The 27364-nt window shown below is 40.4% G+C and overlaps 1 protein-coding gene across 3 annotated transcripts in view; it reads right to left on the bottom strand.

Annotated features, from left to right (window-relative positions):
- Positions 1–27364, bottom strand: part of MFSD14B (major facilitator superfamily domain containing 14B) — a 48405-nt gene that overhangs the window by 8372 nt on the left and 12669 nt on the right. For all 3 annotated transcript variants that reach the window (XM_048503485.1, XM_048503486.1, XM_048503487.1), the window contains exons 4-8: positions 20468–20595; positions 20018–20132; positions 10686–10904; positions 5905–6018; positions 1269–1340 (exon numbers count right to left, since the gene is read on the bottom strand). In XM_048503485.1, coding sequence (XP_048359442.1) covers positions 1269–1340; positions 5905–6018; positions 10686–10904; positions 20018–20132; positions 20468–20595 — 648 coding nt within the window. The remainder of the gene's footprint in view (positions 1–1268; positions 1341–5904; positions 6019–10685; positions 10905–20017; positions 20133–20467; positions 20596–27364) is intronic.

Below are 27364 nucleotides of genomic sequence, written 5' to 3'. Positions count from 1 at the left end.
AGTAAAAAAATATGACCTATGTATACTGATAAAGGGACAAAACTTTAGCACTTTTTCTTGCATGCTTCGTATGCTTTTTCTCAGTAACCTTGCACTGTTGCCATCAGGACAGACCACCTTTATTAAAAGGGAGTCAAAGTGGAGAAATAGTAGCTTTAGTGATTCCATGGCTCAGATACAACTTTATCTGGGGACTTTGAACTCAAAATATTTGAGTTCTTAATCATAATACTAGCTCACCCAACATTTAATTCGAAACGCGATTAACAGTATTTCATACAAATCTTTCATCTCCAATGCTCCCCACCTCCCGGATCTCATTTAACGTCCTATTTTTATGACTACCTACTTCCTAACACTCCCCTCCGCTATGAATTACAAATCCCTCACATTAACTTTGCAGTACATTGAGAAAGAGACACATTCTTCAGGTTTCTCTCACGATAGCAGACACCAAGTCTTGTGGGCAGCTCTCAAGTCAAGCGGAAAGGAACTTGTTACCCCAGACAGACTTTTGGCAAAAAAAAAAAAAACAAAGCCCACATTCTATACCAAACAAAGCCTATTCAGTCTGTCATATCACAGGCTGTGCTTATATTGTACTTGTGTGGATTAAATAAAGTCTCAGACTTTAAAGCACACCCCCCCCATAACCACTTTTTATACTTCTACTAATCCTGACCTTTGCAGGATACAAAACATACCATTCTAATAACAGACTATAATTAACTTCTCAGTTTAAACTGGGATAGGAACTTAAAAAACACACCACTGTAAACTGGCAAAAAAGCAAAACATTTATTCATCTTAATTAAAAATCAGATTCTTTTCTTTGACTGAATGTTTAACAAAACTGTTAACTAGTGTTCTTTCACTTGTCCCACAGGCCAGAAAGCAGGCATTCTATGTATGCAGAACTGCACAAACAGAGCGCAAGTTCAGCATCATCACAGGCACATTCTCAGATTTACGGACAAAAATGTTAGCATGTCTTATTGTTCGTAAACATCTGACAGTTCTTAACAGCCATAAGAAAAGTGGCTTGTAAGACATCCTTGGAAACAGATGAGAAAGAAATGCAGGACTGAATTTTCAGATTCCTTAATGTGAAAAGATACATTAAAAACAGCATCCAAATATTTGTTTTCTATATAAAAATGAAAAATTATGACATGATGAGAAATATTTGTCTTCTATTAATAATCACCAAAAATGTATTTATTTCTGAAATCATACACCCACACACATACACATATACACACACTTACCTGAGCAACTATAGATAGAATTCCTACCACTGCTATGAATGCAGCAATGCTAGCATCTTCAAATCTTATGACCTGCAGACAAAACCAAAGATAACTGTTGGCTGCTTTCCACTAAGAATGTGATTAAGTTAGTCTACTTCTTTTGATCGGCTCAATTTTTGTAACTTTTCATAAAATCAAATTTGGAAGAATGAGAATTCAAAAGTACATTAAACAGGTAACTAACATCACCAAATTTAGAGTTGCAAAAGAAAAGAGAGTGGCTGTAGTCACATGTAAAAGGCAACACTCAGTCACTCAGTAAACAAAAGCCGCAAGGAGGAAATTGCTTACCTTTGATCTGTTTAATTTTTTGTTTACCTTTGATCTGTAAATTAAACTCATCTTACATAAGAGAAGTCACCAATACCTTATGCAAGTATTGTTTTCCTTTCAAGTAGGATGTGCCCTACTCTCTAACACATTGTGAAACAAATCTCAGTTCTTCCTTGATATGTCTTATTGGTTTGCTGCCCCACTACCCACTTTTCATCTGTGCGCGTGCACACTCACACCCAGTCTGAATGTATCTACTGCACGTGTAACCCCATGAGCAAGACCCAGTCCCCACTGATATGGATTTTATATTGTATGAGGTTTGTGATGTTAATCCACCCTACCCCTGTGAGGGAAGGGGTGATAAAGAAATTTAATAAATAAATAAATAAAGCAAGCAAGCAAAGAGCATGGGGAGCTGGCATTTTGCCCCACTTTGCTATTTAGGCCTCACATCTAGAAATCTGGTCATCTAGTCCCAACAGAGTCTACTTCACCTCTGACCTATTCCTCATTTTCCCCATATCTGTACCTTTAAATTAAAAGTAATTCCAGCTCCAAACTGGAGTAGCTTTGATTAATTTTTAGTAGTTAAAGTGTTAGTTTGGATAAGCAATGCACTATTTATCTGTGCTTTGGTTTAGTATTTGCTTACGGTAAAATTCCTAGCTTCTTAGCTACTATATCAAATCCCTCAATAAACTACATGTTCCATCTGAATGAGGTTTCTGTCAGCTTTTTGCAGCTGAAACTCACTGCTCACAGGCCACTTCTTTAAGTAGAAGAGCCTGGTTTTACATTCTTTGACAAATACACGAGTTAATTCCTCACATGATTCTGAATACATATATGTGGGGGGGGGGGGATATGGTAACACCTTCCTTCTAAACTAAAGAGAATTTCTAAACTTTTTAACGAGGCAGATTCTATTCATATTTTAAGTGTGCTCAGGACTGCAACATTAAAGCAAACTTTTAAGTGAACAAACTGCTGCTTCAGGTTATTTCAAAATTGATAATGCCGAATTTCTTCATTGTTGTACTACTTTCCCCCACACATTGCTTCAGCTGGTCCTCCTGTGTACCTTTCATATACTATGGAAGTGAATAAATATGACTGATAAACCACTTAGACCTTTCTTTCTTGGCAAACAAACATTTCTACATAAGCACTTTGGCATGACTTATTCTTCCCTGACTCCATTCTACATCTTACCTTATTACTTTCTCTTTATTACTGACTGGTCATTATTCTGCTCTTACTTCAATCGAAGGATCTACAGTATGGACTACATCCCATGACCTTCATAACATGTTTAAAAATGAATGAATGGATTTATTTGTATGTAGCCATAGTCCATTACAGACACATTAACAGTTAAATCAAAATAAATTTAAAAATAAAATGATTTACAGTACAGTAATAAACTAGACTCCATAAGTGTGATCAAATGTTGAATACTCTTTTCCACATACATTGTCACATTAAGGTTGCAATCATTCTTATACCTACATTTCAATGAGCATTATGTACATTATATACCTCTAACTAAAATTCCACGTGAGGAAAATTTCAATAGGATTCTATCCATTTGCTTTGTCTATCAGAAATTGTCAGTTCAGAAACATAAAACGTTTCTAGCATGCTATGATTCCTGGTATGTGGAGTAGTGATGTGAGAAGAGCAAGTGAGAAGGGGAAGGGACAGAGATGCTGGATATCGGTAACCATATTAACAACATGCCAGGCTATGAAATTCTGCTGCTAAATGCCAGGTCAGTCATAGCAAAAAGCAGCAGCCATTAAGGAGCTATGACTAGGGATGTATCACTGAGACATGGTTAGGCGAGTGGTTAGCCTTTCCCCACTGAGTCCCCTAGGGTATTCAATGATTCATCAGAATAGCTCTGACCAGCAGGGAGGCTGGATTGTTATACTGCCTACAATAACGACCTGTGATGGATGGTTTCAAGTTCCACTCTCCAAGGAACTCAACCAATTACTTTCAAGTGGTGGAGTGGAATGTTGAAAAGAGCAGGGGGAAGGGGGAGAGTTTGGCAACTTAACTGTTGGCCAGCTGACAAGAGTTGGGGATGTTTGGATTTTGGTGGGAGGAGTTTGGTTTGACAGGACTGTAAGCATTTTGTAGATTGGTAGGGTTGGGTGCTGTTTCTGTCAAACAATAGTTTGATGAAGGAAGCTTGGACTGCTGAAAGCTCACACCTCAAAAATCATAAGGTCTTTAATGTGTTACTGGACTCGAATCTAGCTGTTCCACTACAGGCCAACATGACTACTCTCTGAACTGAGTTAAAAACTAAAAGGTTTTCTGTTCCATGTTATACATCTGAATCAAACAATAATTCTTAGACTGGAGAAAAGAAAACAGAAACAACTAAACCATGCATACCACTGAAATAAATCTATTTCTTAGTTGTTTTCATCAAACGTAGTGTGGGATTCCTTCAAGCCAATACCGCCCCCAACCCCCCCCCCCCCAAACTACATGAATGCTGGGTAGCACCCTGAATGCAGCCATTGCTCTCATTGAGGACTATAAGACCTAGCAGTCCCAAAAGCCTTAATTATAAAAATAAAAGTATATTAAAAAGAAGTTTACAAGGTATGAAATTTAAGCACCTAATTTCTAAATCTAGAGAAAGAGTGATGTCACACTATCCCCTAGCACAATACCCTGTCTAGGACACTTCTAGTTTGATGGTTGGGTACCTATATTAGGATTGAGAGGCAGGATTCGGATTCTGCTGGCACACCACTCACCTCATTGCCTGAGCAGAAAGAGAAGGTGTTGAGGACCCTTAGGCTGGCTGTCCTGGGGAACTTCAACAGCCATGCTGAGGTTCTCTGGTAAAGAGAATCACAGCACTTCCTGGTCTCCATGATAACCAATGGCCACTCTTAGGCAATAATTTATTTATTAAAACATTTTTATCCCACCTTTTTTGTGGTTCAAGGAAGCTGTGCAAGTCACACTCTTGACTGGATATTTTGTTCTGGGCAGAGTAGTGCAATCTGAGGGGGGAAGAATTGAGGATGGTTCCCTTGTTGTGTACAGATCACTGTTTGCTTGGGTTTAGACTTACAGGGATACCAGAACTCTGCAGGGGTGGAGGAAAATGGTCCACCCCCATAGCCAGATAAATCTAAATGGCTTTCAGGTGGTTCTAGGATTTTCTTGTTGCTATGGCTGGTGCTTCTGTCAGTATCCTGCTGGACATCTGCAATGGAGAAATAGCCCAGGTGATTGACACAATCACTCACATGAGCCCTCTCTGAAGAGTTACAGCCTAGGTAGCTTTTTGGTTTACTGTGGGGCTGCAGGCAACGAAAAGAAAAGGGAGATGGCTAGAGTGATAATGAAGGAAGAAATGGGACAATACAACAAGATACAGGTGAAAGCTCATTTTACAGCATACTCTGAGGAGGTGATGGTGGCAAAGAAACAATACGTTCCCACCATCACTGTATCTCTACCATGTAAACCAACTTAACTGTTCCAAGTGATCAGGGACTTTTGGGATCTGGGAGGTGGATTGCACACTGCAGCCACTTTGCTCAGGACTTTACAAATAACAATCTCCTGTATTTTTTTTTATTTGGACTCTACAATAAGAGTGACAGCATCAGATAGCGGTAGGCTGCTGATTTATCTAGCTGTTTGGGATACTTTTCAGTTTATTCAGCCTGAGAACCTGGACAGGGTCTCTGGAGGCTGCTTTTATAACTTTTGCCCTTCCTACTTACATCTGCTAGTGGAGGGCTGGCCGACTAGGTCTGAGACAGGGGACAGTTACTCTAGCCTTTAAATAGGCTGTGGGTTGTCATAAAGAATCCTATCTAGGCCAGTGATCGCAAAATTAGCTTTAAAACTAAGTATATTATATTACTTTTAAATTGAAAATTTTTTACTATGCCAAGCATCAGCCATGCCTTTGATCACCTCCCAGAAAACTCTTGCAGGCACATGTACACATTACAGAAGTTCTACAAGAGTAGATTTTCCTCCATAAATAACAGTTCCTTGCGCAGAACTTCTGATTCTCCTGAACTTCAAAGGCAGTAAAGGTGGGGAGGTGTGGCTTCTACAGTAGAAAAGAATGCTGCACATTCTTGCTCTTGTCCCATCTGATGTTTTAATTCTTGAAGATGCTCCTTCTGATATAAGTCTATATTACGCAGATGATGTAATAGTTTACTATTTTCCTTGTTCCTTAATGGCGTTCTAATTTTTTTAAAAAAAAAACCTGATCAGCTACAACTTTGCAGAAATAGTAAAATATTCAGAAGAAATTGTTACTTACTTGTCTCAAATATAGAAAAAAGCTAGAATACTGGCCAGCCTCAGGAAGATAAGAAAGAAACACAGTGATGCAAGTCAGCAAGATTGTAGAATCTTTTCCAACCTTTCTCAAAGACTGCCAAAAAAATGAGGAAAAATAAACATGAGACCATGTGAGCCACCAAGCCAGTACCATTTTAAGTGGATGACAAAACATTTTGTAAAAACATTTTGTAAAAAAGTATGAAGAAGAAATTTAATATATTTCAATTTAGCAGTAATGCATAAAATAATGTGGTTAGTTAGGAACATATATCAGCGGATTTTTAACTATTGTTCTGCACAATTATAGTTTATATAATGCTATTTCAATGAATATATGATTTTAACAATAAAATATGTAAAAAAATTAACATACTTATCATTCACAAAACTATGAATGTATCTAACTTTTGGATCTTACTTGCCATAAGTTAAATGTTCAAAGCAAGAACAGATTATGCTTGATAAATGCCGTCATTAAGATGAAACCACTTTAAAAATGCCAAATACATACAACTGAACCCATCAAGGGTGATGACAAATGCCTGGTTGATATTCACACAACTGGTTCTTAGCCACAAGATTAAATCATTTAATTGTTTTAAAAGGTTATACACCATATATACACTAAGGTTATACACCATTTTTCCACAAGTATTTTTCAAGTTTAGGTTTCAAAGACCTGGAATTTTTCAAACAAAAATCGAACACTATCTGGTTGCTTTTTTCAGAAATTCACAATTTTTGGTGTCTCATAAATCTGATCCTGCAATATTCCAAGATGCCTCCAGGGGTAGAAGAAACAGGATACAGCTGAAACTTGGGTTCAGTTTAGATCAGGGGTCTGCAACCTGTGGCTCTCCAGATGTGCATGGACTACAATTCCCATCAGCCCATGCCAGCATGGCCAATTGGGAATTGTAGTCCATGAACATCTGAAGAGCCACAGGTTGCAGACCCCTGGTTTAGATGGTCACAGTGTTCAGCTCTGCGCCATGGCTATGCCCTTCTGGGCTTCAGAGGCAGTGGTCAGCAGGTAAGTGAGGGGGAGTGGGAAGGGGGAAGTCCCCCCCCATCTTTTTCTATGACAGTGGGGGAAAAGTGGCCTGAAAAATGAAGGGAAATATTTGGCATTTTTCAGGATCTACTTTTCTGCTCCCTTATGTTACCCCAAAAAAATGGGGGGGGGGGATATCCCCCAAATACTAGTAAGGTATGTTTCAGGGGATTTTGCTGTTTGGCTTTGCTGAATGTATACACCTTACTCAGCACTACCATATTCAGCAGTGAAGTGGACGTGTCACAAAAGCAAGGTGGAAAAAACAGGCCATCCTCAGATGGAGTAGAGATTTCTACAAACTTGGATGGGCTCAAAGGAATGTAGAAAAATATTTAATTTTTTTTTAAATCTGAAAATTAAGGCAGAAAATGCTGAACATTAATTAAAAGGATAGCTGGGAAGAAGAAAAAATAGGGAAAATATTGATAAATTACTTGAGACCCTAAAGAGTTTATATAATCTTGGAGAGGACCGTTTAGGTCAAGGGGAAAAAATTCTCAGGTTACTTTCATGCTGTCCACATAGGACACCTCCCCTCCCCCACTACCACCACCACCTTGTTACTGTTTATAGTAGCAAGTGGGTGGTTTCTACCAATTGCTAAACCAGAAAACATACATGCACAGGCCAACCACAGGATGAGACTTTTCATTAATACACAGAAAAATGTTACTTTGTAAAACTAAAAACTCCACTACCATCAGCACCAAAAGAAGCCTAATGAAAGCTCTACATGCTCCAGGCAGTAGGGATGTTGAGAGGAGCTGAGTCAGTAAAGAGTAAGAAGTCATGAAGATGGGGAAGTTAGCCTCATCAAGCTCCTGAGAAACTATAAGAATATTGGACGTCCATGGTGTGGGTGGTGGGGGAACCACAATTAATCACCAATTCCAGTTCTTTAAAAGCACTCAACATTCTCCCTCTAATAGTAAAGTAGAAAAATTGCAATTAAAAAGAATGCTCAAAAAACAATTGCAAACAGCTGCACACTATGCCACCACACCACATATATGTTTAGTTCTGCCATCTCTGAGAGGTAGGAAAAAATAAACATTGAGGGTGGAAAAACAAGTTCCTTAGTAAACAAAAGAAACAAGCTTGAATGTTATGTGTTTCTGCAGCAGAAGTGGTTTTTTGAATGCTCTTCAAAATATCCCAATTTTTCCATTAGAAAAGCTGAGGAAGTCCTAAGGCATTTTCATGCTGGACATTTGGAAAGAATGAAATGTTTTATAAGGCGAGGTGCTTCTTACACAAAAAGAAAATGTTCACTGGAAAAATGGAGGAGTCCTCAAACTTTCATGCTATATTTATTCAAACATTCATATCCTGCCTTCCTTCATGGTTCAAGGCGGTTTACAGGAACAGCTAAAAACATTTTCAATTAAAACCAAAAAAAAAATAGCAAACCCCAAATCTTTTCCCCCATTTTCCTTTAAAGATATCTGCTATCTGCTGTTCAAACTTTCTCAAAAGCCCTGGCAAACACTCCTGAAGATCGTTTCTGTGTTGCCCTCAAGGGCTGCACACACAGAACTGTGCGAGCATAGAAACATGGATTAGCACAGCCAAATTGGTCAAGTTTAGGTAATGAGAGCATTGGCAAATCAGATGCAGTTGCCAAAAGGCGCTCCTGACAACCTGCATTTCAAACGTCAGGGTCCAGGACCACCAGCAAGATCTAATGGAGTAGTCCTGTGTCAAAGGCCAATAGTATCAACAATAAAGATTGTACCATCCAATTTTAAATAAAGATCATCCAACAATATGAAGACATCTCTGTATCAAACCCAGGTGTGAAACCAGATTGAAATAAGTGCAGATAGGTCATCCAGGAAGTCGTACAGCTGCTCTGCTACCACGCACTCTATCACCTTTCCTAGGAAAAGTCAATGAGAAATTGGCCTATAATTGCCTACCTCATCTCCAGCCATTGAAGGTTCTTTGATCTAATAATGGTCTCTTTCAAAGGCCTAGGGGGAACTTCCTCAATCAGGGAGGATTTGAAGATTTTCACAAGTAGTTTCAATTGCCTTTCCCAATTACCAGTAGATGCTATAAGAAAGGATGGACATGGGTCGAGAGCATAAGTGGTGACCCTCACACTCCCAAGGACCCTGTCAGCATCCATAGGCAGTTCCTGACTTGGCCTCCAAGTCCAAATGGATCAGAGCAATTCTGCCAGTGAGCGTGAACCCCCAAGTTTTCCATTGGAAAATAATGGGTTTTATTCAAAATTGTCCGAGACGTCATATATCTGTGCCCTCCTACTGCCTAGAAATTCTGGTATCAAGAGCCCATAGAGTAGCAATAATGCCTTTCTCTGTTTAATGACAGTTTTTGGCTTCCGTTCAGTTAACTGAAAAGGAAAATTTTCCATTTAGTGCTTAGGGGTGGGAACTATCAGATGAGAGAACCAAACTACTTAATCCGCACCTCAGTGCTATAGACAAACTTTACTATATGATTAAAAAGCAGATTAAAAAGCAAGTAGGATATATAGTTTGAAATAACAGATATTCAGAAATATAGATATACCAGGAAATCTGCCTAGGTCAATGAGTAAGATAAGAAGCTTGCTACTTATCTGTTTACCTTATCACTACAAAGATACACTGCCATAACACTGCATTTCTGACTACTGAAGCAGAGGGAAGGCTTGCTGTTGACTCTGACATCCAAACATTGGGATTCCAAGGTGGCATGGGAGACTATCCATGCACAGTTTTCACTGGGCCTATTTTTGGCCTTTCCCCTTTCTGAAGCTAATAACAAAAATACTTTTTTCTCCATACCTAGCATGCCATCTCAGTATATTGATATCTGCACAGCCTTACACAGATTGCATGTGCTGGACAAAATGAACATATGAAATAACTTCACAGCAAATCAGATCAGTAGTGCATTTAGATCAGTATTGTCCACTCTAATTGGCAAAAGCTTTTGGTGATTCAGGCATAGAAAGGACTTTCCCAAAATCTGTTTAAGATTCTTTAACTGGAAATATCAGGGACTGAATCTTCTACATGCAAAGCATGTCCTAAAACACTGAGCTATGGCCTTTCCCCTGGAAACCTGTTGCCTGGTAACTTGCCGTAAGTAGGAGTTGCTCTTGGAAGATATTCCCAGCAGGAATCTGATTTATTTAGTACTTAAAAATTGCTGAAGACATATTTACTTTGGAGAATTAGTGTAATGTAACTGCTGGACTAGGACCTGGGAGACTGAGGTTTTAATTGCCACTCAGCCTGAACTTCACTGATCTCCGGGAGGTCACTCTCTCAGTCTAACCTGCACCTCAGGCTTACTACAAGATAAAAAACAGAACCAGATAATAAAGTATGCTGCTCTGAGGTCCTTGGATTTTTATATATATATATATATATCATGTTTCCCCGAAAATAAGACATCCCCTGAGAATAAGACATAGTAGAGGTTTTGCTGAAGTGCTAAATATAAAGCATCCCCCCGAAAGTAAGACGTAGCAAAGTTTTTGTTTGGAAGCATGCCCGTCGAACAGAACACCAGAGCATGCAGCTGTGCAGAGGAAAAATAAGACATCCCCTGAAAATAAGACATAGCTCATCTTTGGGAGCAAAAATTAATATAAGACACTGTCAAGACACTGTATATATATGTGCACAGTCTATAAAGAAAAAAATAGTTTTCTCTAATGATAACAGATTAAAACAGTAGCTTACTGCAAAAGGGTCTGCTTGTTCCCATGATATCAGTGCTCCCCACGAAAGTGGCCTCATTTTTTCAGGCAGGGATTCTGGTACAGCCAGCAGGATGAAGCAGATGTCTATAATAGCCACTACTGTAGCCACTAGCACCACCAGGCTATCTCCATATATAGCAGACAGATGTGCTCCAATGGCAGGACTGGTCACCAAGCTTGCTGCAAAAGTGGCAGACACCTAAACATGAAACCAAAAGCATCTGAATCATACGGCATTGCAAGGAAAAAGAATTAACAATTTTGGAAAAAAACATTTCAAACATTTAGTAACGTTAATGAGTTATCGATGTTGTTCAAGAGCAGCTAAAAATGCAAATATGAACAGACAAGAATAAAAAAATTGGTCTACCCTGTTAATGTGCCCGAGAATTCAGAATGAGAGAAAATAGTGAAGTCACATAGAAGACATTGAGCATCTAAATTTTAGAAAATATACAGAGCAGCATCTCACAAGGTAGATGGCATTATATTTTGGATTTCAGTACCATATCTGTATAAGATACCTATGCTTTTGAACAACATGGATCCCACAGTGTGTGAGAATGTAGCAAAATTTCTGCTAACAATAATAGACGTAAGTCTAGATGAATACCAACCAATGTCTATGTATTATGACCACATATAGCCAGCAGTAATTTTGCTAGCTTCTGTCAGTATCCGATGACGTTTAAGTGAGTTAACTTAGCTGAAGGAATGTCCTATAGTTACAGAAGGACCATGTATATATTTTAGTATTTAGTATTTTAGTACCAGTGTCTATAATTGTGAGCAATAATGGGCAAATTTTGTATGCTGATTTTGTATGTTTATTTTATGCCAATAAAGGCTTGTGACTGACCATATCTGTATAGGATTCAACAATTTTAAAACTGTATAACAACTTTTCATTAACATTTCAAGGCAGAACAGAAAGGAAAATTAAAAATTATTCTCATTTAATTATTTTATTGCATTTGTAACCCGCCTTCCCACAAAGGGCTGAGGACGGTGTACACAATACTACCACCAATAAAGTGTCAATACATAAAATCAATTTGTTAGAACAGATCTAATAATTTAATTAAAACAGATGGTGATAACCCCCCCCCCTTCCACCATACCCATGAGAGGCTGAAGCAGATGGAACACTTACAATTACAGTCTCCCTGGCTGGCCAGATGGATAAGCTTGAGTGAACAGGGCTGTTTTGCAGACCCTGCAAAATTCCTGTAGGTCCTGAAGGGGCTGGACTTCTCTAGGAAGCCTGTTCCACCAAATGGGGGCCAGGACCGTAAAAGCCCTGGCCCTTGTAGAGGTCAGCTGGGCACTTCTAGGGCCAGAGACCTCTAACAGGCACTCCTCTGATGAGTGGAGGGGTCTGGTGGGGCAATATGGGGAGACACGGTCCCCCAGATATGCAGGTCACAGCCTTAAAATTTAAAACCAGAACTTTGAACATGATCCGGAACTCGATCGGCAGCCAGTGAAGGTGGTACAGGACCAGAGTGATCCGGTCCTGGCTGGATGCTCCAGTGAGGAGTCTGGCTGCCACATGCTGGACGAGTTTGAGTTTCCAGATCACAGTCAAAGTAATCCAGCTTGCAAAAGTCATTATGCACATTTATGAGCTCCTCCTTTGATCTCTTCATGAAAGGTGTCACCAAGGACCTTGTGGTGTCAGAAAAAGAGAAGTAAGACCACCTGCATCTCTACGAACATAAGCACCAGAGATTACCCTTGATATTTGGCATATACTGCAACAGTGAAGGTTCAAACAGTAAAGAATCAAACTTTGCCGTTTGCTTGGTGGAAACTGCTTTCAAGTAACATTTGATCTATGGAGAGTTTTCAAGGTAAGAGATGTTTGGAGGTGGCCCAATGTCACTTGAGCAGGCTTCAGGTGGAAGTGTGGGGAATCGAACTCAGTTGTCCAGATTCGAGTCCACCACTCTTAAACACCACACCACTCTGGGTCTCTGAGTTTCTTACTTACAGCATGCTTTTTTTCCTTTCTGCTACATGCCATATACTGTAGCTTTAGCTCAAAACCAGTACATTGCACAGAAGCTTGGGTTTTAACCCAGGCTTTCAAACCAGTATTCCCCTGTTTCTCTAATATAAGCACCAGTTGCCCTCAGGTCAGCAGCACTATGGACTAAACTGTAACCTGCAGAAGCAGCTGGAGAATTCCTCCCATTGACCTATGCACTGTTAGATGGAGCTGGACTTTGCCATTTTATACTGTATGTGCTTCTTTCCCTGCTACCTTGCTGCCATAAGGGCAACTGGAATTATTAATTTGCTTACCATAAATGCAAAAAAACCCCAAAAGTCACAAACCAGGGCCCAGCCTTTCTCATAGCGAATGGAACAAAAGCCTTAACACCCCCCCACCCCACACACACACACCTCTCTTTGCTGCAGCTGCATTCTGTAAACAGAGAGAGAAACAATAAGCTTCAGATGTGGTTTGGCAATTACTGATTTGAAATAGAACTGGAATTTATCAATAGAAAAGAAGCCTTGTTCATCTAAGGAGCAGCAGTGGCATAGGAGGTTAAGAGCTCATGTATCTAATCTGGAGGAACCGGGTTTGATTCCCAGCTCTGCCGCCTGAGCTGTGGAGGCTTATCTGGGGAATTCAGATGAGCCTGTACACTCCCACACACGCCAGCTGGGTGACCTTGGGCTAGTCACAGCTCTTCTGAGCTCTCTCAGCCCCACCCACCTCACAGGGTGTTTGTTGTGAGGGGGGAAGGGCAAGGAGATTGTAAGCCCCTTTGAGTCTCCTCAAGGAGAGAAAGGGGGGATATAAATCCAAACTCTTCTTCTTCTTCTTCTAATGCAGCAAGTGAATTTGTTCTCTGAAAAATACATTTTGCAGCCAAGAGAATATCATGTAGCCATGGGTTGGAAGTCTGTTACATACTAACATTGCAGAAAGTTTAAAGTTTAAAATGAACTCCAGTATCTTGTTCAGAAAGCAGTCTCAAATCACACCATAAGTCCAGTATCAATTACTATGACTGGTAGCAACGTTTGAAGTCTCATGAAGAGATATCTGTAAATAGAAATGTCAGGATTTAACCTAAATTACTAAAATATTGTCAAACAGGATAAAGAAGATATTGCCCAAGATCAAGATGGGTTTGTGAGGGATAGAGATATTAGCTATCCAATAATGTTCTGAATGTGATGGAACATGGAAAGGATAAAAAATATGCCATAATAAAGTTAGATGTCTATAAAGCCTTTGATACAGTTAGTCATAAATATTTATTCCAAATAATGGAACAGACAGGATTTGGAAAGGGTTTAATAGAGGTATTAAAAGAACTATATAAGAATAGCAAAGCGAAGATCAGGATAAACAATGGATGGTCAGAAGAAATTAATGTAGAAAGAGGAGTGAAACAAGGATGTCCACTCTCTCCATCACTTTGTAGTAGCAATGGAATACTTAGCAGATAGAATTAGGAATAATGGTAGGATCAAAGGCTATAAAATTAATCAAGAAGAAATAAGGCTAAATCTATTTGCAGATGACTTATTACTAATAACAGTTAACCCTGTAGAAACTTTAAGAGAATTAAAAATAATATTAGATGATTTTCAAAAACATTCTGGTTTGGTGGTAAACATGGAGAAAACAGAAATCTTGGGAATAAATATAGAAAAGAAAACACTAGGGAAGGAAATGGTGAAGAAGATCAAATATCTAGGCATAACATTAACAAATAAAAAGATGTTTAAATATAACTACGAAGTAATATGGAAAAAAATAACAAAGCAACTAAAGGATTGGCAAGGAAAGAATCTATCTATTTCTAGGAGAATTATGGCACTAAAAATGTGTATGATGCCAAAGCTGAACTATTTCATACTTTACCGTTAGAGATCAAGAAGAAACAGTTTGAAGAATGGGATAAGAAAATTAAATTATGGGTTTTTAATCAAAAGAAACCAAGGGTGATGAACAGAATAGTTTATATGTCTAAAAATCTAATGGGTTGGGGACTCCCAAAACTACAGGAATATTATGAGGCATTTCAAATAAAAAGTTTGATGGGAATCTAAATAGATAAAAAAGATAGATGGATTAAATTTGAAAATGAGATAAATCTGAATATTGGTAGCTTTGGAATATACTCAAGTTGTTCAAAAACAGAAAGACAAAAACTAATAGGCCCTCGAAAAGTGATATTGGAGATTTGGGAGAAATGGAAAGGGAAAGGGAAATGGATGCCAGGGATCCTGGACACGGCACCAATAGGGAGCATGGTCGGCAAGGAGGGAGGCCAAGTAATAAGATCTCTACATAGACAAGGACTACAAAAACTAGCACATTTGTATAATGAAAGAGGAGATTTCATAACTCCACATCTTATGGAGAAAGGAGGTACTGAGAACTGGTTAGTACTAAGAGGAATTTGGGAAACCTTTCCAAATCCAGGACCCATCTTTAACCTCCAAACAGTGGCAGGGACCCAATGAGATGTAAGCATATTATAGGTGACAGGGTCATGTGACAGAAGCAAACTCCTGAACCTGCTAGGGAAATCCTCTTCACCTCTGAGTGGCCTGCCCCTTGCTGTCCTGCTACACCTATCAGAGTGGGTGCAAAAGACAGGTAGCAGGCACAGCAGCCTACTTATATACACGTAGGTTTCAGCTGCTTCTGGCCTGCATGCAAGATAGTTCAAAATAAATCAAAGAGCTAGGCTGCAGTATCAATTACTGCTTGACTTTTTAAAAACGGAATATTCACAGAACAGCAGGAACTGGGACTGGAAACACACAGGAAGCATAGAGTGGGCTCCCACATGACTACACTTTCTTGACTGTTGTACTGAGGAGAAGGGGGAGAATTTGAACGTTCTCCCCAATGAAAGTTAGCTTCTACTGGCATCTATTTGTTCCAGCAGTAAAAGCATGCCGCTAACTATGTGATCTCTCTACCAGAAAAGCTAGAACTCCCAGAAGGACTGATTATTATCAGGAAAGTACAAACAAAGGGACAGCGGCTTTAACATCTCTCAGCTATATTGTCTAAATTAAAACAATACCCCCAAATGTTTAGAGAAGTTTACTAGAATTATGAATCTGCAACATCTTATCTAGTTATGTTCACTATTCCGTTCTAACTCTGTCGCCACTGTAATGTTTAGTTTCACAATTATTGTCCAAATCACTATCCAAACCAACTTCTTGCTCCATCACCCTTTTCCCACTGGAGTGTCCAATTAATACCGATTCTGGCTTTTAACATGTGTTATTCCCATAACGTGTGTTATTCCCATACTGCAAGTCTCTAGGCCTGCTAATATTTTGTGCCTCATGTTAACCAAACGTTAGCACACTGAAAGGGCACAACAGCTGCCATAGGCTATGGCAATAGAAACACGTATTTGCAAGTCTGTAACACAGTCTCATCAGAGTCTTAATGAGAAAGGCAGATTGTAAATGAAGTGAATATAATTGCTGTGCCGTCTCCCCTCTGCCTTTATTATTGGGGGGGGGACGACGACGACAAACATTCATTTAATATCTGCCCTCTACTTTATGGTAAAACCAGAGGCTTTGATCCTGAGAACTGTAAACTGGAGTTCAGTAAACTTTTTCCCTGCTCTTCTTTCCCACTGCATTGGCTTATCCTGACCCACAGAAGCCATTTCTGAGAGGCAAGAGAGAAAAAAAGAATGGAATCGCAGGGGTAGTTAGTGGCAGTCATTCTGCTTTTTGCATAGTTTCTTGCATGAAGAGAACAAGAGTCAGCATGGCACAGAAAGCTAGAATGGTATAGTAATTAAGAACAGCAGACTCTAATCTGGTAAACCAAGTTCATTTCCTCACTCCTCCATATGAAGCCTGCTGGGCGACCTTGGGCTAGCCACGGTTTCCTCAGAACTCTCTCAGCCCCTCCTAACTCAAAGTGGTTGTTGTGGGAAGAGGCTCCTTAAAGAAGAGAAAAGCAGGGTATAAAAAGCAACTTTTGTTCTTCATGGGCTGGGAAGGGAAGGGGAGAAAGTGGAATATCTCAAATTTATTCTTTTCTATGGCAGTGTACACACACAAACTATACGCATACCATGCCTGAGGGCTCTGTGAAGCCCAAGGGTGGCTTTTGGGGGCTGCAACTGGATTTTTTTTTTCAGAAGGAGGAGCTGCAATTAGCAGGAAGAATTACGAAAGACCTGTTTTATGACGTGCTAGATTTGCTATTGTCTGGATCCAAACCAAAGCATTTAGACATCTAATAAAAGGGAGGAAAATAGCAGAATGGCTGAGTGAGGAGACAGAAGGTGGATTTTACATGTCTGCTTTAATAACACATACCTTTATATAAAAAGATTACAGAAGAATGTCTCTTGAACAGAGAAGTTTGTGCAACTGAGTGAGAAACATTCACTGGGAAACTGAAAACTCTCTAGAAGGGTTGAAAAACTGACAAATTATATGGGTCAAACATATACTAACTGCAAAAAAAGGTCAAAAACTACAGTGTGAAACGGTCTTCCTCCTAGACCACCACCTCAAAAGCTTGATGATCTATTGATACGTTTTTAGCAGGCTGCTTTTCAAACACTACGGTGTTCTTAAGTAGGGGTTACCATGGTGCTTATGAAGTAATAAAGAAACCAGGGAAACAATTCTACACAACTTCAACACATAAAAAGCACATGACTCTGGTGATTGTATCTACTTCATATAGAGCCATTGTTTGGCAGAGCCATATTTTCTACCTAGGAACAGACTTCTGACAGTTATTGCAACATTCTAATTCTAGGAGCAGCATCTGGCTGCAGGGCTGGAAGATTTCTTACTGTTCTTTAGGGGCTGCAGGTCCAGGTCAGGGAAAAGCACTCAATTTATTCAAATGCAAACAAGTTTTTTCCCAGGTGTGCCATGTAAAAAGGAGGAGGGATGATTACATTCGTATACTTAAAGCTATTTTAAATAATACTTTTTTGTGTCTAACTTGGGCAGGGGGCAATTTACAGTCTTCCTTTTGAGTAAATAGGATAAGCAAGCCTTTCAGGCACAGGACCACCATCTGTACCAACCAGCAACTGTCTGTTCTATTCTAGAAGTATCAAGCTATGAGAAACAAACCTATGTTTTCATTTCCTTTCTGCAAGTCAATCTCTAACAAGCTTGTCATCATAAAGAGGTCAGAAGATTCACGCTTTTCCCATATCAGTTACTGGCATCACCCCACAGAACTTTCAGATCACTCTCCTATTGAATCACTGCACTCTGGAAGGGAAGTCCAGCTAATTAATAAGCAGCTTATAAAGGAGAAGTCGCGACTTACCGCAGCTGCCATTGCTGCTGGGGAAGGGACAGCCCAGATCACAGACTGCCACCTTCCCTGACCTCGCACGACCTCGCGCAGGCAAGCCTTTGGCCCCGTTAAGTGACGTCAGGGAGGTCACCCTGACGTCATTGGGAGGGCGAGCCAGTCAGCCTATGTAAGGTCAGGCACAACCTCGCTCTTTCCACTTCACCAGATGCGTTCTCACCCTCCTCTCCCTTAATTTTAGTGTTTGTTAAGTCATGTTCATATGTCATAGCCTGTTGGTGGGTTGCGCATGGGGGACTGATCCATAGGTGTGGGTCAGTGGGTGAGATACCCACTTTGATGGAACCTCCTTAAGAGATTTGGGGTAAAGCAAGCCAACGGGTTGTGTGCCCAAACGTGGGCTTATATGGCTTGCGCTCCTGGCAGCAAATGGAGTTTTCAGGCAGTGGCCACCGCCCATCTGGAATCTCTCATGGCTGTTCCAATGTGTGGCATTTTCCTCAGCAGGTGGGCTGGAGGAAAATTTAGATTGCTGGGAGACAGCACTCGGGCTGCCCAGTACTCAGATAAGACCCCCATGCTGTGCCTTACACTTCTGTTTACCTTGAATCAATATGTTAATAAAAGGCTATGGCCAACCTTTTTTACTACACAAAATCTTGTTGTGGTGGTATTAATTTAGTGTCAAACAGGAGGAAGGGCTCTCAGTTACTTCCCTCAGGCAGCAATATGCACTATCCAGGACAACCTATGGGAACTCACCCTTATTCCAATTGCTATTCAGGAAGAGGAGCATGGATATTCTAAAACCATATACTTATCTTCCATGAATGCTCAGTGGAATCTATGCATCAATTCTATATGATAAATGATAGTCAGAGTTAATACTTAACAGCCCTTGCATGCTTGGTTTATCATGGAAGAAGGCATGTTTCAAAATAAAAGTTGTCACCAGCAGTGCTGTACAATTCAAGTGAGACAGTTACAACTAAGCCAGCTGGCATTTGTTGTTGGCTCTATCTGGGGCAATTCAATTACAATTCAGTTCTGTGGTTGTTTTCTTGTGCTATTTCATTTTACAGGCCTTGAAATGCATGTTTTATAATTTCTCAGAACCAAGTAACAGAATTGAAATCCACCTCACAATCTATTTGTCTATTCTGAGTCTATTTATGGCCTATCAGAAGACTATAGATACTACAATGAATCAGATTACTGGGTTTTTTTGTACACTAAACAGAATCCGAAGTCGAAAGGAATGCATAGTTTATGTGTAAAGTTAGCCAGCTGTCTCCATGTCACCTTCTCTCTAAATTACCAGGTTCAAGGAGAACATCATTACTTATAAGCTAAATTCCTAAGGAATCAGAGCTTCAAAGTATTCAGTAGGTCAGCTGGTCCTGCTCTATGCCTCAAAAAGAAGATACCCTACACCAAATGTAATGACTGCCCAACCTTCTACTTTTGCAGGATCCAGTTTCTTGGCTGTGAGTCTAGGAACAAAGTAGGTACTCAGTTCCTTCTCTTTAATGCATAAACTGATAAACTGCTTCCGAAGTTGCCATGGTTGCAACAGGTGAGCATATTCTGAGTCTCAAAGCCCAACGCGGGCTTCTCCCCTGCATAGTAGTCTTATAATTAAACACAAAAGTCAAATTTGCTTTTTAATAACTTTAATTTTTAAGCAGGAACTTCTGCAGCACAGAAAAGAAATTGTTGTGGGAACATGTTGCCTGATGCAGTGCATCTACAGATAGGCCTGGGGACCGACAGTAGCCAATACAGTGAAGCAGGACTGACCAGGACATAGATTATGTGTTGGTTATTTGAATTCTGCTGTTTAATATGTTTGGAAATTTCTTTAAGCTGCTATGTGAGGAAAGCAGCACAGAATGCCTGCATAAATAAAATTATGAATTATCTATGAGCACTATACCACGCCCTAGCTATCAGAGAAGCCAGGCCAATCTACATTTTTGTAACAAGAATCTTTCAGGAATTTCTCTTACCAGTCCATAAGCCGTGCTTCTCTCGTGTTCCTGTGTTATATCAGCTACATAAGCAAATATCACAGAGAATGTAACAGAAAAAATTCCAGATACAGAAATCATAGCGAAATACCACCTGTAAAATTAAGAGAAATGTTGGAATGTATAATGCAACTATGAAATACATTTTTGTTAATCATAAGACTAAGAAAATATCATTATAACCTTTAAACACACACTCCATTTTAAACAAATCAACTAAAACAACTAACTGCAGACTTATTTCCTTTCTTTCCTCAACGTGGCTTACAAATCACAAATTAGAAACAAGAATAAAATAAAATCCCAAACAAACACATTCAAAATAGTAATAATTGAATCCTGCCATGAGATAAATCCCTTTGTTTTCCTACTGGATGGTTCTTCTAGTTCCCTCAGCACATCTCTTTCACAGTCATTTGTGCCACTTACCATGGACTTATCTTCATTAACGGAATTGGAACACAAGTGAAGAAAACTGTAACAAGGAGGAAAGATTTTCTTCCCCAGACATCAGAGAGAGCACCTATCAGTGGAGCACTCATGAAAGATAAAAACCCCTAAGGAAGAAAGAGAAATGACTTTGTGACATTTAATTCCATTTGACGTCTCTATTAATCCAAACAGCAATGTAATGATAGTCTATATTATATTTCTGATGGGCAGAAAAACCAGTTTAAAGTACTATTTTAAAAAATAAATGTGTGCACAATAGGGTAACGTCAGCTAGCCATATTGTACTCCATATAGGAAGAGATCCTTTGAAATCTTGTTAAATACCAGAAATTTGTGTGCATTCCAAGGATAAATAGCCATGCAGTCTAATCCCACCTTTGAACCCAAGCTGTGCCCAGATTGCACATCAACCAGAAACATTGTTTACTTTAATTCTGTCCCAATTCAATATGTCCTATAAAGAGTTATGACACAGTCTTGATATTAGGAAGTGGTTAAGTCATCATTAGAACCAGCCTTATTAGTATGTCAAACTTCCTTTTGATTTAATTAGCCCACTGATGAGGGGAAACAGATGTCCAGGGCCATCATAAGCTCCGCTCAAAACGCATGGATAACTGAAGCCTTTAACCCACTAGCTGTAGACGTCTAGTGGAGATAGAGATGCACTAGCTGCTCCAGTAGACATCACTGCTCATTTAGTCAGATCTTCAGATACTAATGTGGCCTTGGCTAAACATGCCTTGGTGGAAGAAATATGCAGGCTGCAAACTGGTCAACAGTCTCTACACTGTTAGATGTTACAAATCTCAAACATGTAGCTCAGCAGACACAGCCTTCAGAGGAAGAGAGCTGGGACATGTAGCAGACATATAGTGACATACCAACTTATCAGATAGGGATGCTGCTCTGGAAGTTTCAAAGCAAGAGGTCTTTCTATCTCTCAGGGAGAACAACAGACCATTGAATACTTACTGTGAATGGTCTTTCTCCACGTAGGACAGGAAGACATCTTGGCCCTATCAAAATCATTGTCTCTGTATTCTTTAAGTTTTCTGCTCGTTGTACGATATATTATTTTTCTAGCCTTACACTAATTACAGTTCTACACTAATTACAGTTCTACAGTTACACTAGTTCTAATCAAGTTCTTGAGCTGCTATCGGAATTACTTGAACTGAGGAAGAGTGACTATTAGTACAAGAGTTAGGAAATGCAAAGATTTTGTTCCTGCCTCCCTGAAGGAAGGGGTGGGAATCACTCAAGCAAGATGTCCTCCTGTCTTCTGAGGAGGACCACTCACAAAAAGTATCGAATGGTCTGTTTCCTGCCACCTAGAATTAAGTCAGAATTTTTATTTATTTTATTTATTTATTAGATTTTTATACCACCCTATCCCCGAGGGGCTCCGGGCGGTGTACAACAACAAACACAATATAACATAAAATGGCTAAATCTTTAAAAGCAGCAATAAAACAGTAAAAGCTAAATCTTATAAATACAATACAATAAAATACAATAAAAATACAATAATAAATATAAATGAAATCCAGGAGCTCCATATTCAAAATCCTCTCCCCAAGAGGGCGGAATGGCAGGTCCCAGATGTAGAGGGCCATGAGGTAGAGGGCCATGAAAGGGGGGAGGGGGCACCATCAGCGACCGGTTCCTCCAAAGGCCCAGCGGAACAGCTCCGTCTTACAGGCCCTGTGGAACTCACCAAGGTCCCGCAGGGCCCGGACAGTTGGAGGAAGAGCGTTCCACCAGGCCGGGGCCAGAGCCGTGAAGGCCCTGGCCCGTGTGGAGGCCAGCCGCATCACCGAGGGGCCAGGGACCACTAGTAGGTTGGCCTCAACTGATCGAAGAGGCCGTACAGGGACATATGGGGTGATGCGGTCTCGAAGACACGATGGTCCCAGGCCGCGTAAGGCCTTAAGGGTCAACACCAACACCTTAAAGATGATCCGGAACTCTACTGGGAGCCAATGCAGCTGATGCAGCACAGGCTGGATGTGTTCCCAGGTGGCGCTGCCTGCGAGAATAGCAGAACCAGCACCCAGATATGGTTCCAGTGGGCCTCATCCTCAAAAGGAAAGGTGTTGAAGGTATGGATGTCATGCAACTATGCAAAAACTTCCACTACTTCCTTCAACCACTCTCTATCTCCATCTGGATGAAACTGAAAAGTGGGTAGCAAGTCGGAAGTTATGGGAAACCCAGGGACTGCCAATAACTGCAATTTGTCTGAATTATGAAACCCTTTGTTTAAATGATTTAGAGAGGCTTCCATCTTGATTTGTTTTTAATTTTGTAATACAATGCCAGTGGACATTGGGATATTGGAGCTAGAATAAAAATTTGCTACATAGTCAAGGCACAATTCTAAGGGCACTTCTACACACAATGAATAATGATTTCAATCCACTTCAGGAATTGTTCGCAAATAGATTTTCCTGTTTCACAGTAAAATCCAGTTGCAAAGGGAATTGAGAGTGCACTCTGTAAAAGTGCTCTAAGGCTCAAAAGATCAAATACCAACTTGATCCTCCACACCATTTTCTAAGCACAATGATGAAAATGCAAAATACGATACTATACAACTACTCCTCTGAAGACTGAAACACCAGAATTAAAGTTAAAGTCAGCATTCAAAGAAATGTTCTGCCTTCCAAGGACATTCCCCGTCCAAGGGACCACAAACTATACAATTCACTATCACTCTAGAAAACAGACAAACATTAGAATTACTGAAGTTCGGGTAAGTATATACAGAACACTCAGTGTTCCAGCTACACACCCCAGCTTGACTTTCACCTCTGGCTCAAAGAGGAGCAAAACATGAAAAACACTGTAGTGCTAAATCTGAAGCAATGCTTTTAAGACAACACATTTCACTAGACTTGTGTAAAGATGGTAAGATAGTTGAATTTTTATAAGAAAAGAGCCAAAACTGAAAATCTATTTAGCATTGCCCAGTTAATCTCACTTGCTCGCACTGTCATCACATCATATTTAAAGGAAACTGATGCTCAGCTCTCTGAACCATCGCTCCTACACTTCATTTTAAAAAAAAATTACAAGAAGTATTGTGCCATCTTCATTATTGCTTGCTTGCTGCCAAGTGCTTACAGATGGGGAAGGGCACATGTAATTTTCTTAAATGCAAACTTCATGGTTACAGCTGCAATATGGATGTCTGAGTATACTTTTTAAACATTTTCAATATTTATCGTGTCTTCACAGCAACATACATGTTGCAGTTCACAATACAATAAAACGATTAGAACTTTAAAGCAACCCCATGGCAAAATGATCAAAGCAAACAACCCTGTTAGAACCACAAGACGAGAAAATATAATGAAAAGAGGAATTATGTCCATACGTCCTTAATAGACCGCTACATTCAGCGTCGGCGGAACTGCTGGAAGTCCCCAACCCTTCAATGATGCAGCTGGCCTCTACCGGGCCAGGGCCTTTACGGCCCTGGCCCCTGCCTGGTGGAACGCTCTTCCTCCAGCTTTCCAGCGGCCCCTCGCTTGGGATCTTGACGAAGTTCCGCGAGGAGCCCTATAAAGACCAGAAGCTGTTCCACCGGGCTTTTGGTGAGGCCGGCCGCGGATTGGCTGCCCCCTTGTGAGGCCCTGCCATAGTGTCATCTCTGACTGTGCCCTATATTAGTTCCATCTGGGGTGCTGCCAGTCCCTCCCAGCCTTAAAACTGGGCGCCACTAATATGGGTTGTTATGCTGCATTCTGATTTTAATGTTTTTAGAGGAAAATTAAGTAATTTATTGGTCTTTTTTTGTCTTTGTGTTGTGAACTGCCTAGAGCCCTCCGGGGATGAGGCGGTCTATGAAATCAAATGAAATAAATAAAAATAAATAAATTACCAACTAAATGCCAGCTAAAATAAAGTGTTGCTTTGGAGATGCATAATATTCAACTGCAGTGCTGTGACAAGGAGGAGAAAGCATTCCAAACCCAGGGATTGATCACTGAAGAGGCCTTGTGCACTATGACAATCAGACTCCCTTATGAAGATGGGGGAAAATGAAGAAAGGCCAGATAGGTGTACTTTGGCAAGGCTACATGAAACCACAGAATCCTTCAAGTATCACAAATCCATCAAAAAAAGCAAGAGTAATGAATCTTCCCTTCCTTCCTCGACCAGTCCTAATTACCCACCAGGGTCCATTCACTAGATTCAACTTCAAAAGTATGACTCTGGGATTGAAATATTGTATACCTGATGCAGCCAGTTTTTTACTATCACTCTTTCATTATAACTAGGGATTTGGGCATTTCCTTTTCCACTCTTAATGAAATAACCCCTTGTCTGGAGACAGCAGTAGCCACCCCTCTGGATTCTATCTGCCACCTGCCCCCCCCCCACCACAGCAGCCACCAACCAACAAGCCCACCCAATGCTTGTCCGCCCCCACACTCATCCAAGAGGTCGGGGTATGTCCGCAAGGCAACACTGGGCCACAGCCAGCATGGCTCCGGGGGGGGGGGAGAAGGGTTATCAACCTCCACCCTGGTATAGGGCAGACATGAGTGGCAGGTGCCTGAGCCTGCCAACAGAGGAACGTCCCACCCAGGGGGAGGAAGGAAGCAGCACCCACCCTTCCCAAGCATAAGAGGGGAGGTGTGGGCCAAAGGCCATGCTTCCAAAGAGAGGCCTCACCAGGCCAGAGAGGTGGCCTACAGCCCAATGGGGAGCTGGAGGGAGGGCTTCAGGGGGAGGGAATAAGAGGGGCAGGTCACTGGGAGTGGGTATGACGGTTAGAGATGGAAGAGACAGAAAGAGTGAGTTGGGAAGTGGGAGAGAAAAAGCAAGGAAGAGAGAGGCCTGGGCCCAGAAAGGCTCATCAGGTTGGGTTGGAGAGGTCTGCCACTGGCCAATCCAGGTCACTGGCCGGCAAACAGGCCCACCGACAAGGTCAAGGCTGGGACTTCATGGAGGGAGAACCAACTGAATATCTACTTCTAAGCCACCCGGGACAGGGGACAGAGGGATGGCACAACCAACAAATCCAGTCCAGAGCAGGGGAAGGCCCCACACCCCTGTACTTTTCTTTCATGTTTTCCAATTTTCTTCTGAACACCTCATCACTGCGAGTATAGCTACAGTTGTTTTATGTTCTCTTTGAAAATCAAGAGAATTATTTCCTTCCATTGTGAACCTGGTGAATGTCAACATTCCGTAAAGGATAACAACCTAAATGCTCCCTGGAAACAAAGCAGTTGCTTATCTTGCTTACACTCTGAAACGCTAAGAGAATGACAGAGAGACTGTTAGACAAGAAGTCTAACAAATCTGTTCCATGTTGCTGCAATGCCGGATTATTGCCAAGCAAGAATTCCATGGAACGTTAGTTAAGTAGTGTAACACCAGTCTCAAACTTTCTGTAAACGCTTGTACAATAACTTTAAGCTGGTCAACGGAATTCCTTTATTTAGTACAGGAAACCAGCAAATCAACAATACCATACCTAAGTTGATACTGAAGACACATTATTCCAAATCCATTTTGTTTGCTAATGATAGTGACTTGTCACTTCATTTACATGGTTTCATGCAACAGAAACAAAATACTCAAATCTTCCAGTAATTCAAATTGCTCAGCATGTGCTATAGGTATCAAAAAGCCTTTTACAGTCCTATGATATCCTAAGGAATGAAATATATCTTTTGAACTCATTCTGAAAGTAGTATTTACATGTTCTCCAAGTGGAACATACTCAATGAGTAAAGTATCTCAGAATTTACTAGTAGTGTTTTAAAGACTTCCAATTTCAAATGGGCTTAACTGCTGACTTCCCTTTCATACGGCTCAAAGCAGAAATATTGAGAGAAGAATTATCTCAAAAGATATTCCTCTAATCAATTTAGAAAATGCCTTGAGACTAAAGGTGTGCCTTTGTCAGTCTATAAAATGGGACTGGAAAACACACAAGAAATTCACATTTGAAAATATTTTTCTTTATTAAAAATAAAGAACTACTTACAGGAAGGAAGGTGAAAGTTAGACTAGAATAATATTATGAAAATAAGTTTGATGGAAATATTAAAACTGCCTGCTGATTAACAGCCAATTACTCTGAAGACAGTAATTCTATAGCTTCATCTGCGCATATATCCAATGGGAATTCCTGGAGCATGACTTCTTCATCTCCCACTGCAGCCCAACATGCTGCTCCCAGAGGAAAGGTAATTCCCCAACCAATAGTGGTAGGGAGGGGGCTGCCCTTCTCCTATACTGGCATCAGTAGAAATCTCCCAGGGGGTCCAAAAGAGGAAAAAAATGGGCTAGCACAGTACTTACACAGAACTTAGGTATAAATTACTAACAATACTGATCCTTGGCATTTCTAGCACCCTAAGTGGCATCATTACAGACATCAGGGGAATGAATGAGATTTGAAATAGCACTTCAACAGTACCGTCCCCACTTCCCTGTGAGCTGGATCTTTCTTTGCCAACAGAAAGACCCTGACAGTTAAGGAACCAGGAACAAGACAGACCTTCAGACTCAAGGGAAGTGGAATTATATTGGCATGAAGTTATACAACTGTAACCCTTTCCTTTAATTTCGACATAATATACGGCACAAGCTTCTTTGCTTGGCAAGGGATCATGTGCATCCCAGAATATCAAGTTGTCTTATTACCTGAAGCATTCTGCTGCTTGCGACTTCCATGAATTGTCCATCATAAAAATGCTTGAATCTATACTGTATCATATATGGAGATTAAAAGTATGACGCAAGCAGAATTAAATTATCAACCAAATCATGGTCTCAGTCTATATTTTCTTGCCTCATCCTTCCACAAAATACAGAATACACATTTATAGAAAATAATTCTGTTAC

The sequence above is a fragment of the Sphaerodactylus townsendi genome, linkage group LG07, assembly GCF_021028975.2.
Source record: "Sphaerodactylus townsendi isolate TG3544 linkage group LG07, MPM_Stown_v2.3, whole genome shotgun sequence".
In the NCBI taxonomy this organism is placed as follows: domain Eukaryota; kingdom Metazoa; phylum Chordata; class Lepidosauria; order Squamata; family Sphaerodactylidae; genus Sphaerodactylus; species Sphaerodactylus townsendi.
Note: the sequence above shows the minus strand (reverse complement) of the source record. Positions and strands in the feature narration are given on the sequence as shown.